The sequence below is a fragment of the Schistocerca piceifrons genome, chromosome 3, assembly GCF_021461385.2.
Source record: "Schistocerca piceifrons isolate TAMUIC-IGC-003096 chromosome 3, iqSchPice1.1, whole genome shotgun sequence".
Taxonomy (NCBI): Eukaryota; Metazoa; Arthropoda; class Insecta; order Orthoptera; family Acrididae; genus Schistocerca; species Schistocerca piceifrons.
Window position 1 is genome coordinate 217,762,478 of NC_060140.1, and position 16,794 is coordinate 217,779,271.

General features: G+C 36.7%; 1 protein-coding gene across 1 annotated transcript in view; it reads left to right on the top strand.

Moving 5' to 3' along the window:
- Window positions 1-16,794, top strand: part of LOC124788523 (proton channel OtopLc-like) — a 220,359-nt gene that overhangs the window by 135,932 nt on the left and 67,633 nt on the right. Inside the window, exon 7 of the mRNA XM_047255793.1 lies at window positions 3,197-3,305. Within this exon, the coding sequence (XP_047111749.1) occupies window positions 3,197-3,305 (109 nt within the window). The remainder of the gene's footprint in view (window positions 1-3,196; window positions 3,306-16,794) is intronic.

The following is a 16,794-nucleotide window of genomic DNA, read 5'->3' on the forward strand; positions in this document are numbered from 1 at the left end:
ATCCTTGGCATGGATATAAGATGCTATACAGAAACCACACTTGTACTCACCCACGGCCACGTCATGCAATGCTGGAACTTGCAATGAACACTTTGTGTTCATAGCACATATTTCAGCCATATGTTGTGTTCACTGTACACGGTACCAGCTACCCGTCAACCACTGCAGGCCACTAAAGCACACTACTAGTGCTCCGTATATTACACCAATGTTAAAACAAATATTCTCCTTACCTGGTTGTGGTTGCCCTCTTCTCTGGCCCTCAGGAAAATATAGTCTGCTCTCCAGGTAGACAATGTCAACAACAGCCTGGTCATGCTGTGTGTTGAGTGTTGACTGTGCAGGCTGCTCAGCTCCACAGCACCCTACATTCCAGATGAACTTCCATTTGCTTGCTGGCCATCAACCAACTGCTCTCCACTCTGCTCCTTCACAAGAGGATGGCTCTCAGAGACACTTGTGTCAAGTCCTGTGCATAGCATAAGTTCTGTGGTGAAGTGTGCCATCGAAAATCTGCCAAACTCTTGGCTCTAGTGGTAGGAAGTCCAAAAGCACCACTTCGCACAGCACAAGATGTATTCTTTTGCATCCGTGTCATTCCTGCATATTTTCTAATGTAATCTATCCACCTCAGATTAGGTTGTTGTTGTGGTCTTCAAGAAACTGAAATTCCCCACCAGCTCAAAAGGAAATTACAAAAATACATTTTTTGCCACTATTTCTACAAATTCTGCGAATATCTGGATTCATGGATTGAAGATTTCTGTTAGCTACATGGCAGGTAGCTTTGTTCACTGTAAAACAAATAGTGATATATTGTAAATATTACTCTGTACTTAAGGATGTAGATAAATATTTTCTTGAAAGATAGCACTCCAATCAAATAAATAATAAGCTACCAATAGTAGATAAACAGCACATTAATGGGGAGGCAGCAGCAATTTCATAGTAGCAGCTGCATTTCTAATTTACTTGACTAAATTTGGCTCACACAAGCATGAGTAGTATTAAGCAGTACAGCAATAGTTTATTGTTAATACAATATACAGATTAAGTTTCTATGATTTGCTTGTCTTTTGTTAACATATACTTTCACTCATCCCATATCCCTGAGGGTTCTCTTTTTGATGGGTTCTACAGAAAATGATGAATGAATAAGTCTGAGATGATATAACAGCTGTTGGGTTGCTGATGAAATTGCAAATTTACAAAAGTAAATTATGCGAAAGACCCTAAAGATGTAGCAGACCTGCTCAGAAACTTGTTTGATAGATGGCTGCTGTGTGACAACTGTGACTTTGCACATGCGAAAAGAAAAGTTTTAACTCAATATCTGTCATTTATTATGCATCTGTCTTATTTTAGATACATTATTTAATTCCACTGTATTTGACAGGATGGTAGATTCTTTTTCACCTAATATTTGTTGTAAAAAAATAGGAAATTGTAAATATTACTGGTTTTTTGGGAACTTTTGTCATCAAGGCACTGTTTATGGTTCTTCCCTTTTTTCTGTGATCTGTACATAACTGGTCAGTACACTTTATGTTTGAACATTTGACCCATCTTTGTAATCAGGAACTATTGAGTATTGGTTTAGCAGCATAATCACTGCAGGTTATTGGGTCTAAGAACAAACTGTCACTAAAAGTTACACTACACATTTAGTGCCTCATACAGACTTCTACTGTGGAAAATAATCTAAAATTGGAAATCAACAGCTCTAGGTGCTCTCGGTCATTATTAAAGTATCCACAAAGTATGATTCAAAATTTAAGTCTGCATAAGCTGTTTCCAGCTGTTTTATGAAACTTAAGATAATTCCTGCTGATGTTCTATAAACTGTCAGTACTATATACTTGAATGTTTCCTGTTACACTATTGTGGCACAGCATTCAAAAAGCTGTTCAATGCAATATTCGTTAACTAGAAGGAACTGGGACATAATTTTATATTTTACACATAGAGCCACTTCTAATTTTTCCTTGTTGATTCTACTGTAGTATGATATTAGTTTTTGTCAATCTAGATGAAGCTGTTACATTTCAGTGATCTTCGTGTGCATTACAATCTGCTAAAATTCCATACATTCTTTCACTTTCTGGTATGAATATGAGAAACTCATCCTTTTTGTTGGATTTATGATGTTTTGATGGAAGACAAAATTGATTTTCTTTTATTTCTGTAAATTTGTCCAAGATGCAGTATTTCATTTTTGTAGTAGCTGTACCACCTATAATTAACATGTTTTGTAGCTCTGGTTTTTAGGTGAATTCACCCTAAAAACACCTAAGGAACACATTGGAAATCACTAGCATATAATGGATACCGGTATTGCTTCGGTCAAGCTGCATGCTTCTGGCAATTAGCTACACAAGTAGCCTAGTACCTGAAGCATTCAGATGCAAACCATGCTGTGTATGATGTGACCAAGTAATCACGTCTCTGTGTGAATATTTTCCTCTCCTGTGAGTGGTTTTCCAAGTTCTGGATTAAGACTTTCCATAGAATGCTCTATCCAGGCTTATCATGCCACTCAAAGAACAGCACAATCCTCAAATTAGTGTGAAAAGCATTTTCAGCTAATGTAGGTGATGTCATGTTGAATTGTATTATTAAGATTACAGTCAAACTGTTACTGCTCCCCTTCTGTTATCACAGTCTTCTTTTCCAAGATCCTTCCTCAAGTACCAAATTCACAGGTGACAGTGCTGAAACCTGCATTTGGATTAAAAGTACTATTTACCTGGTAACCATTTCCCAAAATTCTTTACCTGCCTTTATAAAAGTTTTCTTGCTATGCTTAGGATGCAGCTTATGGCCTGTAGTGTAAGAGTGCTTTGAACTCCTTGAGTTGCATGATTATTTTTGTCCTTAGTCTTCAAAACATTCAAATTACTGGAGACAGCTATCTGATGCTATCAGACTCAGTTTTCGTTTAGGTCAGTTTCTTGTAACAGAAACTCTAAGCAAGTGAAACAACTATTCATGTCTCATGTTCTTTAGCTTTTGCAGGATCAAAATAGTTGTGGAGTTAAAATCCATTACAATTCTTGTAAGGATGCTTGAAGTACATTGCATATTTATCCAACATTAACTCATTTCCATTGAACTGTGGGGACCTACCACTTTTCTCACTGTTGCTCATGTGCAGTGTTATATTATGAATGAGTAATATGATTTTTTATTGTTTCAGGTATTTGTTGACAATAGTCTTAAGCAGCATCTATGCTGTGTTCATTGTCAGTGTGGGTCTCCTAATTTATATTTCTGACATTTTCATAGATGTTAGTCCAGTGTCTGAGGTAAGTACTCATCAAACATAATTCTTAAAACAATTAGTTACATAGGCCAACTTTTAGAAATACTTGATTTTATAAACGCTATTGGTAATTCACTTTTATATGTGTCTCTAAAATGTGATGTCTTGACTTCAATTAAATGAGACCTCTATCCTGCGTGAGGCACTATAATACCTCTAAATATTTAAATTATTATTGGCATGTGCTTTCTTTTTTGCCTTCTGTTATCGTCTACAGTGTGAGTTTTTAGTCAGATCCACATAGACTTTTACATAATAAACAAATATAGTAAAGTTATTCCACAAATACACTGACAAACCAAAACGTGATGACCACTGTCCACTCATTGCAAGATTGGATGCCTCCTGGTGGTGTTGTGGGTATGTGATGCAGTAAGAAAAATATGTAAGCTGAGCAAAGATAGATGGGAGATTACCCTAGTGAAGATATGCACGGCAAATGGAGTAATCCACTGAAATAAGCAGCTTTTCACCAAATGGCCAATTATTATTATAGAAAGCCTGTGAACAAATATCTTCAAAACAGCGAAACTGGTCAAATGTTCACATGCTACTGTCGTGAGCATCTACAGAAAGTGGTAAAAACACAGTGAAACTACCTCTTTGTGCCAAGTGGTTGGACATCCATAGCTCTTGACAGAACTTGGGGTTTGGAGGCATGTCTGTTGGTAAAGTAGGATTGATGGTGATCTGTGGCACCTCTGGCAAAAGAGCACAATGCCTGTGGATGCACATGTGCTTCAGAGTACACCATTCAGCTCACATTGTTGAACAAGGGACTCCACAGCAGATGACCCCTGTGTGTTCATATGTTAGCCTGACAACATCATCTATTGCAGTTGTAGGGGACTTGGGATTATTGAGATTGGACCGTGTATCACTGGAAACGTGTTGACTCATCAGATGAATCACATTTTTGCTACACCAGGTCGATGGTCGTCTCCACAAGTGCTGTCATCCAGGTGAACATCTGCTCATAATGTGCATCATGCCACAAACACACACTAGTGGGAAATGTATTATGTTATGATAGACATTTCCAGCACTTTGATGGGACCTGTGGTAGTAATCAAAGACACCAGGTCAGCTGTGGACCATTTCATCCCTTCTTGCTCGATTTCTTTCCTGACTATGATGTCATCTTTCAGCAGTATAATTGTCTGTGTCTCGAAACAAGAATCATGCTCCAGTGGTTTGAGGAGCATGGCAGTTAAATCACATTCATATCTTGGCCTCCAAATTCACCTGATGTGAATCCAATGGGTCCCATCTGGGTCACTATTGAGCGCCATCAACGCGTACACATCACGCGTAGATATCTAATGCCACATATCTCCACAAACCTACCAACAAATTTTAGATTCAATGATACACGGAATTGGTTATATATTGCATTACAGAGGTGGTCCAACAGGCTGTTAAGCAAGTGGTCATAATGTTTTGGCTTGTCAGTGCGTATGTCACATCTGCAAATCTGTGACCTTCCCAACACAACTCAACATATTTCCCAATTTTACCTCTGTTAGAATTACTCAGACATTGTTATACACAATTACATTTATCCATACTGCTTTAATGCTTAAAATAATTTAAAACAGTTGCATAGGGTAGAAAAACAAACATTCATTTGTAGAAACAAATGGATAAGTGAAGAGCTGTGTATTCAGTACATGATGCTGAGTTTTATAAAACTTAAATGGAGATGGGGTGGGCATATAACAAAATGAAATGATGGAAGATGGATCAAGGATATTCTGTGTTGGGTTCCTTGTGATGAGGAAAGACCTGGAGAACAACCTAATGGAAGATGCAAGAAACACACAGAACAAGCTTGGATGTGATAATCTGAAGATCATACTGTAGGAAGGAGACTGAGAAAGGGCTATATCCAGCAATGGATGACAAAATGAAACAATGGAAGATCTGAGATGTAATGACAATAATATGAAAAGGATAGTTTGCTACTCACTGCATAGAGGAGGCTTTTAGTGGCAGACAGACAAGCTGATAAAAGACTGATAGCTATTACTTTAGCTATGAGACTAAACACTTCACATAGCATAGATAGAACACACACACACACACACACACACACACACACACACACATACATACATTCACACATGCATAACTCACAGACACATGGCCACTGTTGTCTTCAGGCACCTCAGCAAAACTGGCCATTCATGTTTGAATTGCACCTGTGTGAATATGTGTGTTTCTGTTCACATCTAACGAATTACTTAGTCTGATAGCTAAAATAATATCTAGCTGTCTTTTATTAATGTTTTTATCTGTCACTCAACATTCCTCTATGTAACTGATTTTGTGCATTATTTAGTTCTTCCTAAATCCCCTCTCACAATGACCTAAAAGTTTGTGCTCTTAAACTGTCCAAGCAACCAACCAACTATCCAACCATTAGTGATTAAATATTTTGGCATCTAAGTGTAAGAATCCCAAAGTCAGTGAAGAGATTTCTGCAAGATATTTGGTTGCCAACTTTACTTAATACTCTTACTGCATGCTTTTACAAAATAAATACTTTTTGACCTTAGCTACATTGCCCAAAGTTTTATGCCACATGAGAGTATTGAATGAATGTATGTGAGCAATCATGTCTGCAAGCCAACAAACTGCTAGAGATTTCTAAATGGAAAGTAAACTTTTGGTTAACCTCACTGTGTACTGGTGTCACCTCTTTTTGTTATCCCTCTCAATAGCTATGAATTACACAAATAGGGTCTCATCCAGTGTGTATCCATTGATTTCTACTTCTGGTACCTGTAAATAATTTCTGTATTTGCAGCTGTGTTATATGAATCTTAAGTAAGAGTTACTGTTTGCACAAGCATTGCCTGTTGGTGGGTCCTCTCATTGGATGAGATAACCATGTATCAAAGAGCAATGTCCTGTTAAGAGGTACATAAGAGCATTTCAGTGGAAGCAGCTATGTCAAGGAGTGGTAGTAGATTTTATTGGATGCAGTTTGTTATTCTTCACTTCCTTCCTCCCTGCAATATATTATACTTAAGACTGAGAATATGAATGTAAATGGACAGCACATTGTGCTACTGTTGGTGCTGGGTTTGCTTCTCTGCCTACTATGTATTCATATCTGAAATGGATTACCATAATTTCCACATTCACTGTCATAAACTGCAACACAGTGTCTCTTTCCCTAGATAAAGGTGGACATTATGTTCTGAATGGGCTGAACTGATTTCTCTGCTTGGTGCAGTGTATTGTCAGAAGTTTTCTCAAGGAGTCAGAGGAGGTGATGAATTTTGCAGCTCAAATAGATCACATCTGCTCCAGTGCAGCCAAGATGCTTGTCAGTTCATCTTATAAATGGCATACTTGTTGGTAAATGTATCTCCAGAACACTATCAAATGAAAGGACAGAGCAACCAAAGTTTTGCCACCAGTTTACAGTTTCAGTGCTGATATAAAATACTGTAAAATAACAGTTTTAAAACAAAATAGTGGTCACTATTTTCTTCTCTGTTGAGTGAATGTAAAATAATTCTAGGCCTATCAGGTTGACAAGTTGCCTCCACTGACAGCTGGATGAAACTCAGTCCAATTAGTCCATTTTCAGTGAATCATAGTTTGCAGACAAAACCCTGTATGCCTTATGCAGTGTTGGGGAGTTGTCTTGTGGACACTGGCAGCTCACTAGTCTCAGAATGCAAACTGACTATATGACTGTTCTTGTATATACCTGTGGCCATCGTAATCTACTCATTGTGTGTCCATAAAAATGTCATAAAAGAGCAAGATAGGATTATCATACTCATTCTTGTACTGCTCCTAATGTCAGTGTTTTTTTCCCTTTTCTGATCTCTCTTCATTAATAGTGCACATATGATAGTTGTATGGAATACCTTATTTTTTATTCAAGAAGTATTTCATTAAACTTAATTATCCCAGTATTTGAATGACTCCTGAAGATAACAGTGCATTTGGTTTGTATGAAAATATTTTATTTTGAGAAATATTAATGATTTGCAGTATCTACAGATACTATGAATGTAAATAGTCAATGATGCTAGAATTTTTTTTTGAGATTGGCACAGTTTCTTTAAAAGACCTCATTCTCCACCTTTCAGCAAACATTTCATTTTTTCCAAAAACTTTATATTCATATGTTATTCATATTCAAAGCTTTTGTGTTCCAGAAAGTTCCAATCTCAAAATATAATTCTTTCTAAAATTCAGTTGTCATAGTTTTGTAGATCCAATATTTATTTCCAAAAATATATACCTTTACTTACATATCCTAGTACAGTAGTTTGTTAATTATTCCAATTAGAATAATTCATTTTGTAGAAACTTTCAGAATCACAATGCAGTTTAAACTGTTTAAACTGTATAGTGTCTATACTTTCACAATTTTCTATTATATGGCTATTATGTAAAGGAACTTACTTCACTGCCTATTGTATTTTTGTTCCTTTTAATTGTCATTAATATTGTGCTAATATATAGAAACAAATAGTTCAGTATTTTACCAGTTTGTAATTACTGTAATATGTATATTTATAAACAGGCATCATGTACAAACCCTTGGTTAGTGAATATCCACTACTCAAAAGGTAAACACCTATGTAGATTTTTTATTTAAAGTGTTTAGTTATTGTGTAAAATTCTGGTAAAGCCTGCAGTGAGTATCACAACATGTATGGTTATTTTGTTGATGAATGATGGTACTTGTGAAGTGATTGAATGTTCTCCAAACTATCCAAATGAATCTGCTTAGTAAGTTACAATGGCACCAACAGTCCTCGTGGAATTGCACAAAAATTATTTCATCTCTGCAGAACCTACAGTGAAAACACTTCAGGGATCAGGTTCTTCAACCATTGGCCTATAAATCCTTTTGCTGTGGCTACTGGTCAAAATGCACTCAAACACAAACCAACTTGTCAAGGAACATTTGAAGTCCATGTTTCTACTTACTCCTCCAATTGACATAAACCCATGTCACACCAAGTAAGACTTTGATGACTTATGTGACAGCTTCCAAACAGGCACCATTGACTGCTAGGCTGCTTGCCTGTAGGAAGCTTCACATGTTTTTAGGTAACAGCTACAGTGCTAAGTCCTCATCTGACACATAGTTTAAACCTGCCAGGAAGTTTCAGTATTGTAGCCCTTCTCAAGATCAAAAAATATATCTTAGGATGTTATCTATATAGGAAAGTCATTTCAGTGACTGAAATTACTGGCTCCAGTGATTATCAAGGGTAGAATGGTTGGTTGTGAGTGAGTGCTTCCTGGATGCTAGGAGCCAAGTGAGATGCAACAACCCATGCAGTGAGGGGCTCTGGAGGCATGGTCTTTCCTCCAGACTTAGTGAGAACAACAAAATTGCAAAATTCTTGAAAATATACGATGCTTTGCTAGCCTCAGGAGATGGTTCAAGATTTCCTACCTCCATGAATCAGGAAAGTCTGATTTTATTGGTTTGATTTTATTAGAAACTGATAGGAGAATTCCTGTTGTCTTATTCCTTAGATGCCACAATATGTTGTACAGGATTTGTTTGTAGCTAGGAGTAGTTTCATGAGTCTCAGAGCTAAACTCAGCTTGCTCAGTGAGAAAAGGCAGATGTATTGTTTTCTTTTGTTGAAACAGAATGCCTAACTATCTTCTAAGAATGCTCGGTGACAGTAAGAAGCTGGATTCTGTCTTCTATGGCAGAGATTCAAAAAAATATTCACTATTGCCTAGCTGATGTGTTTGGATTTGTTTGGGAATATCCTTGTCTGAATATGCAGTTACTGATGGTTTGCTACGTTCACAATAAATTTTCCTAATGATTTCCCTTACTTCTGTGCAGTTGTTATTATGTTGGCAAGAAATCTTCCTAATTATTTCCCTTACTTCTGAGCAATCATTAGAGGAAATGACAACTCAGTTTGCCATGTTTTTCAATTAAGAGCTTCTTTCACAGTGTTGACCTAAAGCAAGGATATTTCCTTATTTTTTTGTTTTGCATATTTTCACTCCTGATTCTCTTATCGCATTATTAGTATTTATTCAGCATACGCAAGCATAAGAATATTGTGTACAGTAGGTAACCCAATATCTTGTAGATCTCTGTTTAAGGATCTTGAAATTCTCCCCCCCCCCCCCCCCCCCTAGTACAGTTACTCCTTAATGGTATTTGTTGATAATAAAATCAATTTCAACTGATCTGTCATATGCACAGTCACAGTACAAGTTATTCAAGTACTTTTCCATACAGACTTTGCCTCCTTGTTGAGGGATTAGAGTGAAGTTATGTACACTGGTGCAATGGTGGAGTTACATACAGTAGTGCAATGGTCTTCAACAAGTTCCCATCTAACATGAAGCAACAAATTAGGAATCCCTTCCAGTTCAAAAGAAAACTGAAAGTTTGCCTCATCAGCCACTCTTCTACAAACTATCTGATTATCTAGGTTCAAGAAGTGAAAATTCCTGTTAGTTAGATGGCAAGTAGCAATCTTATTGCATTGCTGCATGAAAAGTAATAGCATTTTGTAAACAGGCCCCTGTTGTTACTGATGTAGGTAACTATTTTCTATGAAAAATAGCCATGTATTCACATAAATATTGAGCTTCCAGAAGAAGGAGACTGAAACTTGTTGATTGAGATAACTGAGAAAGCAACTGTTGAAATAATTTTATTCATAATTAACTAGATTTCTTTCAGAGCCTGCTCTACCTGTTACGTGGATCGATATTAGGGAAGATCAAACAGTGGGAGACAGCAACAATATTATGAAAAGGATGCACTGCTACTCATTATAAAAATGACACACTGAGTTGCAGACAGGCATGTTGAAAAGACTGTTTCATATAAGCTTTTGGCCAATGCCTTGTTCCAAAAAGAAAACTGCACACACATTCACACAAGTGAGCACACCACATAAACACATGACCATCATCTCTGGACACTCCAGCCAGACTGAAATAGAACTACATTGAATGAGAGCAATAATCTGGAGCAGGACAGGGCAAGGGGTGGGATAGCAGGCTACTAGTGAAGGAAGAGCAATCAGCACTGCCTGACAGAGCATCCAGCGCACAATGAGGGTGAGGGGAGACAAACTGTAAGAAGGTGACAGGTCAGAGGGGGCGGGAAGAGCTGGGTGGAGGGTGTGGGGCAGTAAGTAACTGCAGGTTGAAGCTGGGATGACTTCAGAAATGAGAAACGTGCTGTAAGAATAACTCCCATTTTTGCAGTTCAGAACAGTTGGTGAAATCAATCTATAATTGGACAGTGGTAGTAGTGAATTCTCAATCATACTAATGGAACAACTTAATAGTTTAGGACTCCACTATTCACTAGTACGAAGATGAGTGAAAACTAGAAAATTTCAATTACAGTTAATAGAAGTTCACATAATAACTTAGCTGCTCCATATGATGAGATACTCAGCTGTTTTAGCCTCAGGGGCTGTTGCTTCAGAAAACCCCAGTGTTCAACATTGCTGATGTATTAATTTTTTAAATAAAACATGGAGTAAATCACTTTTCTTGTTTTGTATTATGCCTGATATCGATGTACTTTGATGATGTATACATCTCTTGCCAGATGGTCTACGAAAGAGTCTCACACAAACAGTTTCTGAAAGACAATAATGCAGACTCACTGACTGACTCTTTCTCTCCCTGGTACTCACTATCTCTTACTACTCTTTGACTTACTACCTCCGTGGCTCATGCACCATTTCCGGCTGTATAAAACTGAACAATTGAATACATTGTTAAAAGTAAGATTTACAAGATACCAATTAAAAGCCTTTAGCTGAATTTCGTTACTTACATAAAAAAATGTCCCACATATTGCCCTACATGTTCTGATATTCAGTTTGGAAAGGTTTACTTAATTTCATATACAATTTCAATGAGTTTTACGGTGCAGCATTTTAAATTACATTTTAGTTCATCATGAAATCACTTTGAATAAAATATTGTTAAGGGTATGATGGATAGCTCTCAAGTAGAGCTATCCTTTTAAGTAATCAAATGAATAAACATCATAGATTTTCAGAAATAGGGGAGAAGTAAATTTGAAAGAATATGTGGTGCAACATGGCTGCACAGTTCATATCACGAAACTTTCAAAGTTAGATTACAAACAAATGGATTACTCCCCTTGGTTGCTAATATCAATCAGGTAACATATTAATGTGAAATTTAATCTGAGGTAGTAAACTCATTTGTACTATTTTTTTAAAGGACAGTTTACTTCTGGAACTGGGTATAGACATACCAGTATAAAGTCCAGAAAGTTAAAAATTCAAGCTAAATTGATCTCTTCAGAGAATGTTCACATGAGGAAGGAATTTCAGATATGGATGTGAATGTAGTCCTATTTCTATCACAACACTGACCATCTGGACCTCCTGTCCACCACCAGCTTTTGTGAACTTTGCAGATGCGAGTTATACTTACAATACATTCTCCACTCTTGAAATCATCCTGGCCTCAACATACAGTAACTTACTATCTGTACGCCCTCTCCCTAACTGTTTCCACCCCCTCTGTCCTGTCACATCCTTACAAGTAGCCTCCCCCTCACACTCACTGTTCACTGTTCCCTGCTGGCGCACTCACCAGTCTTTTGCCCTTCTCTGCTCCTTTCCACATCTTATTTTCTCCCTCCTCCTGACATTATGTCTTTCAGGCCTGTCCTGCCATCTCTAATCAATGCATGCTCCACAAGTGAGCACCAATTCCTCTTCTACACATACCATGCAGTCCCTCCCCTTTCCCCGCCCCACTCCAGAATGCTGCTCGTTTGACATGTTTCTGGATGGAGCAGCTAGAGATAGCAGTCATGTGACTGTGAGGTGTATACTTGCTTGTGAGAATGTGTATGCATTTTCCTTTTCTGAAGAAGGCTTAGTCTGAAAGCTCAAATGTAATAGTCTCTCCATTGTGCATGTTTGCAACTCAGTGTGTCATCTTTACAGTGTGTAGCAATCTACCCTTTTCCTTGTGTGAGGAAAGAGTTACTGGAGTATAAATCATTAACCATTTCCCATGTAGCAGTTTCTGAAAGGGTAGAGGAGCAGAGGGACAAACTCAGTTTTAGAATGTCTTTATTGCAGTGCTGAGTGAAAACATAAAACTGGGATATTTGATTTGATCTGATTTATTTATTCATCCAGGGATCATCTCATAATGATACAGAATTTCTCATCATAAGATAATAAAAATAAATAGCTCAAAATATACATACACATGGAATATATAAGTAGGATTTTATGGGGATGGGACAGATGCTCAGCCATGGCCTTGCTGAAGGAACCATCCTGGCATTTTCTTGAATTGATTTATAGAAATCACAGAAAATGTAAAGAAGTTGCATTAACATAGCAAACTCAATCCTCTCGAATATGAGATCAGTGTCTTAACAACTGTAGTGTCTCATTTGATTAGTCCCTGTGTTTGGAGAACTGACTCCACGACCATAAACTTGCAACTACGCACCATGCACATCTTCATGTCCTGCCCTCAGTCTGCCTGAAAAACTGAGTCAGCATCTCCCTCATAATGAGTGAGGTTTTGAACTCAGGTGAATGACGAAGCATTGGTATCATGCACTATAGATCTTAGCACATGATTTTCTTATAAATGCAGTACATTGTGATCATGTACTGAAATTCGACAGGGTGTTGTAGTTGTCCCCATTCATTATTAGCCACTGCTGCAAGTCCGCCATGTAATCATCAGTTGTATAGTGTGCATAACTCATGAATACTGTTTTAGCTGCCTTTTTAAATGGATGTATTTTAGTAATCTTTTTCATATACTTGGGCAACTTGTTATACAATTTTATTCCCTTAAAGAAACTGCAGTTTTGAGTTTTCTGTTTGTTTTTCCTATGCAAGTGCAATCTGGTTCTTGTTCCACATTTCTATATTAGTGAAAGACTTAGTAACATTTTTCCTGATTGGAACAATAGATTGGCAGTTGTACTCACTTTGTGTGGAAAGGTTACCCAGTTTTTTAAATAGTTCCTTAGAATGAGCCTGCGTGCTATTTCTAGTTATTATTCTTATTGTTTTCTTCTACAGTTTCAAAAACTGTATCCATGTTTTGTGCGTTTGATACTCAGAAAAGAATACCATAGCTAAGAAGCGAATGTATATTTGAATAGTAAGTCACCACAAGACACTGGCTGTTACAAACTGGTGACAGAATAGCATTATATGCTAGTTACATTCTTTTTGCCAGTGCCTTTGAGTGTTCATTCCATGTTAACTGATGATCAGTATTCATTCCTAAAAATTTTGTCTTTTTTTGTCATCTTGTAAACATCCTTGGAAGTTTTATCTGCATTTTCTATTTGGAGAATCTGTGTTTTATCAATGAATATGATTTTTCTGTCATCAGCAAAAAGAATTTTTTCTCCGTGTCATACACTATGTGTAAAGGTATTGATACATATTAAGAACCAGGGGTGCCTACTTATAAAAAATATTGGGGAGGCCCATACTGGGGGTCTTGCCCTGGTAAATTTTTTAAAATTTTAGATGAAAAATAGTGAGTTTTAAAGTTTTTTAAGGCATTTTAGAGTCATAAGATCAACATTAGAACCCCAAAAACTGTACTCTTGATAACTCAACACTCCAGGAAACTCGACAAGCCTGACACATTTTTTAGCTTTGAAAAAAGAAACAAAACATAAACACGCATGATATTTTCATGAAAAGCTAATTTAATTTACAGTAATAATCATGCTTATACACTATTGCAGAGCAGTGAATATATAGCTCTGAAAAGACTGAAATTATATTTAAACAAATCCTAAACTGTCACAGTAATAGCACTTTGATTAATAAGTGAAATAGCTAATGTAAGCTTACTTTGAATAAGGCTCGGGGTTCATTAAATAAAAATAATATCTCAAAGCCAATGCTTTAATACAGTTAATGAAGTTAATACAGTATGCCTAATACTTCCAGTCAAAAAGTATGTAAAAAGCGGGTTTTAATTGGGTCTACACCCTAAAAATATTTAAGTATTTGAAAATAACTAATACAGTACTATAGTAATATAGTAATACAGTACTAAACTAGTACTAATATTTCAAAACTGAAAATTTAACATTATGTATGTATTTCATTCACTATTTTATTAAAAAAATAATATTGGTCTAAATGCCATTATTAGGGCATTTGTCTTTAGAAAGGTCCAAATGTCAACCATCTGACTGGATTACTGAATATGAAGTCATTGATGACTGGTCGGATATCCTATTCATCCAAAACATCTGAGAGGGCATGAAGAACAGCCAAGTTGTTCAATTGCTTCTGTCCCATTGTTGATAGGAGATATGACTGCAGATGTCTAAGAAGACTAGATGACCATTCTGCTGTTGCAGTCATGATTGGAGCTATTTGGAGAAGCTTAATGCACTTCACTAGTTCACATAACATTTCTATAACTGCAGGCTCTTGTGTAATGTACTTTCTTACATCATGCATGTTTTTTAAGACCAGTAGTTTTTTTATTAGCGATATTGGCTAACATATTCAAGTGTAAGCACAGTCTCTCAATGTATAGGTCATTTTTCAAAAACTCTGTTGATTTTTCAAATTTGTTTCACCTCTGTCTACTAAAAGCAAGCACTCTTGTTCAACTGCAATGACTGGTGTGAGTCCAGTTAAAGCAAAGCGCTCAATAATGCAAGATTGCACCGTTTCACAAACTTAAATTGTAAGTAGCTTTGTAGTATACCTTTGGGGTTTTGAAAGTGTGTGGTGAACTGGCTTCATTGTTTTCATACTACTTGGTATACTACGATTCTGAGGAAGCAAAGGATAATCAACTTGTGAAGGTTTTTCTTTTAAACACAGTTCCCAAAAGTGTTCAAAACTAACACATCTTCCATTCAATATACAAATCAAGCCCTCATATATTTTTTCCAGATTAGCAACACTTAGATGAGGGCATTGAATTTTTTTCATTGACATCCTCAGCTGGGTTCATTGCATGACAATTATGCTGTAAAAAGAAATAAGTCTTGAATTGTAACTTTGACTTAGGGTAGCCTGCACATTAGTAACCTGCTTCTGTTTTGTCCTCTGCAGAAAATATTTCAAAAAACTCTAGAAGTTCTTCAAATTTTTTCAGTATTCTCAAGATACTAGAAGCTCACATAGTCCATCAAGTTGGGCAAAGGGGTCGTAGACCAGCTCGGTCGTTGGCGTTCTCACAGCGTATGCTTCTGAAAAGTCCCATCCTTTTGTTGGATTCCCTTATGGTCCTTGGCTAAAACCATAATATCCCTCATAGATGTAAGATGGCAGAGACTGACTACAACTGCTGAGTCTAAACTGCGAGCAGTGCAGTGCACATAACGGGCTTTTGGTTGAAAATCCAAAACTAACTTTTTTAGTCCTTTGAAGTTCTCTCTCATATTCAAGGCACCATCATAGCACTGTCCTCTTAAGTTATCCATTGACAAATCAAGATGAGCAAAAATGTCTTTTAAAATACTAAACAGAGTTTGTGATTCAGTGTTGGGGGTCTTGTACAAGCCAATTACGTCTTTGTTGATGATTAAGAAATCATTGACAGTACGAATACAAAATGACACTTGTTTGTGAATTGGAGAATCACTTGTTTTGTCAACCACAATAGAAAAATGTTCAGTCATATTGATTGACGCCAATACCTTCCTCAACACAGACTTTCCTAGTAGATCAATGATCTCGATTTGAATATCGTGGGATGTCTACTTATACCCTGAATGTCCTAACCAATTTTTAAACTCAGGTATGACATTCTTTCGGAGTTCCAACTATTGAAACTCTTCATGCCCTGTAATTGCTAGTCTTTGTCAGTATAGAAATTGCACGGCAATAAAAATTGTCTCAAGAGCTAAACAGCCTTTCTTCATATTACTATCTAGCTGTTCATTCAGTTGGGAGGCCACTCTTCAGTGAGTGATAGAATTTAGTTTCAGACCACTTTCTTTATACATAAACGTATTTTCACGAAGACAGAATTTTTCTAAAGCCTTTTTCCATTTAGAAAACCCTACCGAAGTAAATGTATCTTCTTTTCTTGAGGAAAATTGTAAAAGATTTTTAGCATCTGCCTCTTTGCAGGCTTTGCAAAAAACTTTTTCAGTAGATGCTTCATATTTTATCCATGTATATCTGATCAACCAAGACTTCTGAAATGGTCTTCCCTTACCAGATTGTCCAAGTTTTGGGTGTGAATGGTTCTCGCCTGAAGATGATGAAGCAATTGACGACACAATAATTGTTAGAGTTTGACTTGCAGTATCTTCAACTTCCAAGCACGCCTTTTTTGTAACAAATTTATCCATTTCAAACTTAATTCACAATACACTGAGAGACTAAAGTAAACAAATAAAATATAGTCATATAAAATAGTCCACTAGACACTGAAGTTGGAACACTAAACACATCTGCAGTATTCACTGAATGAAACCA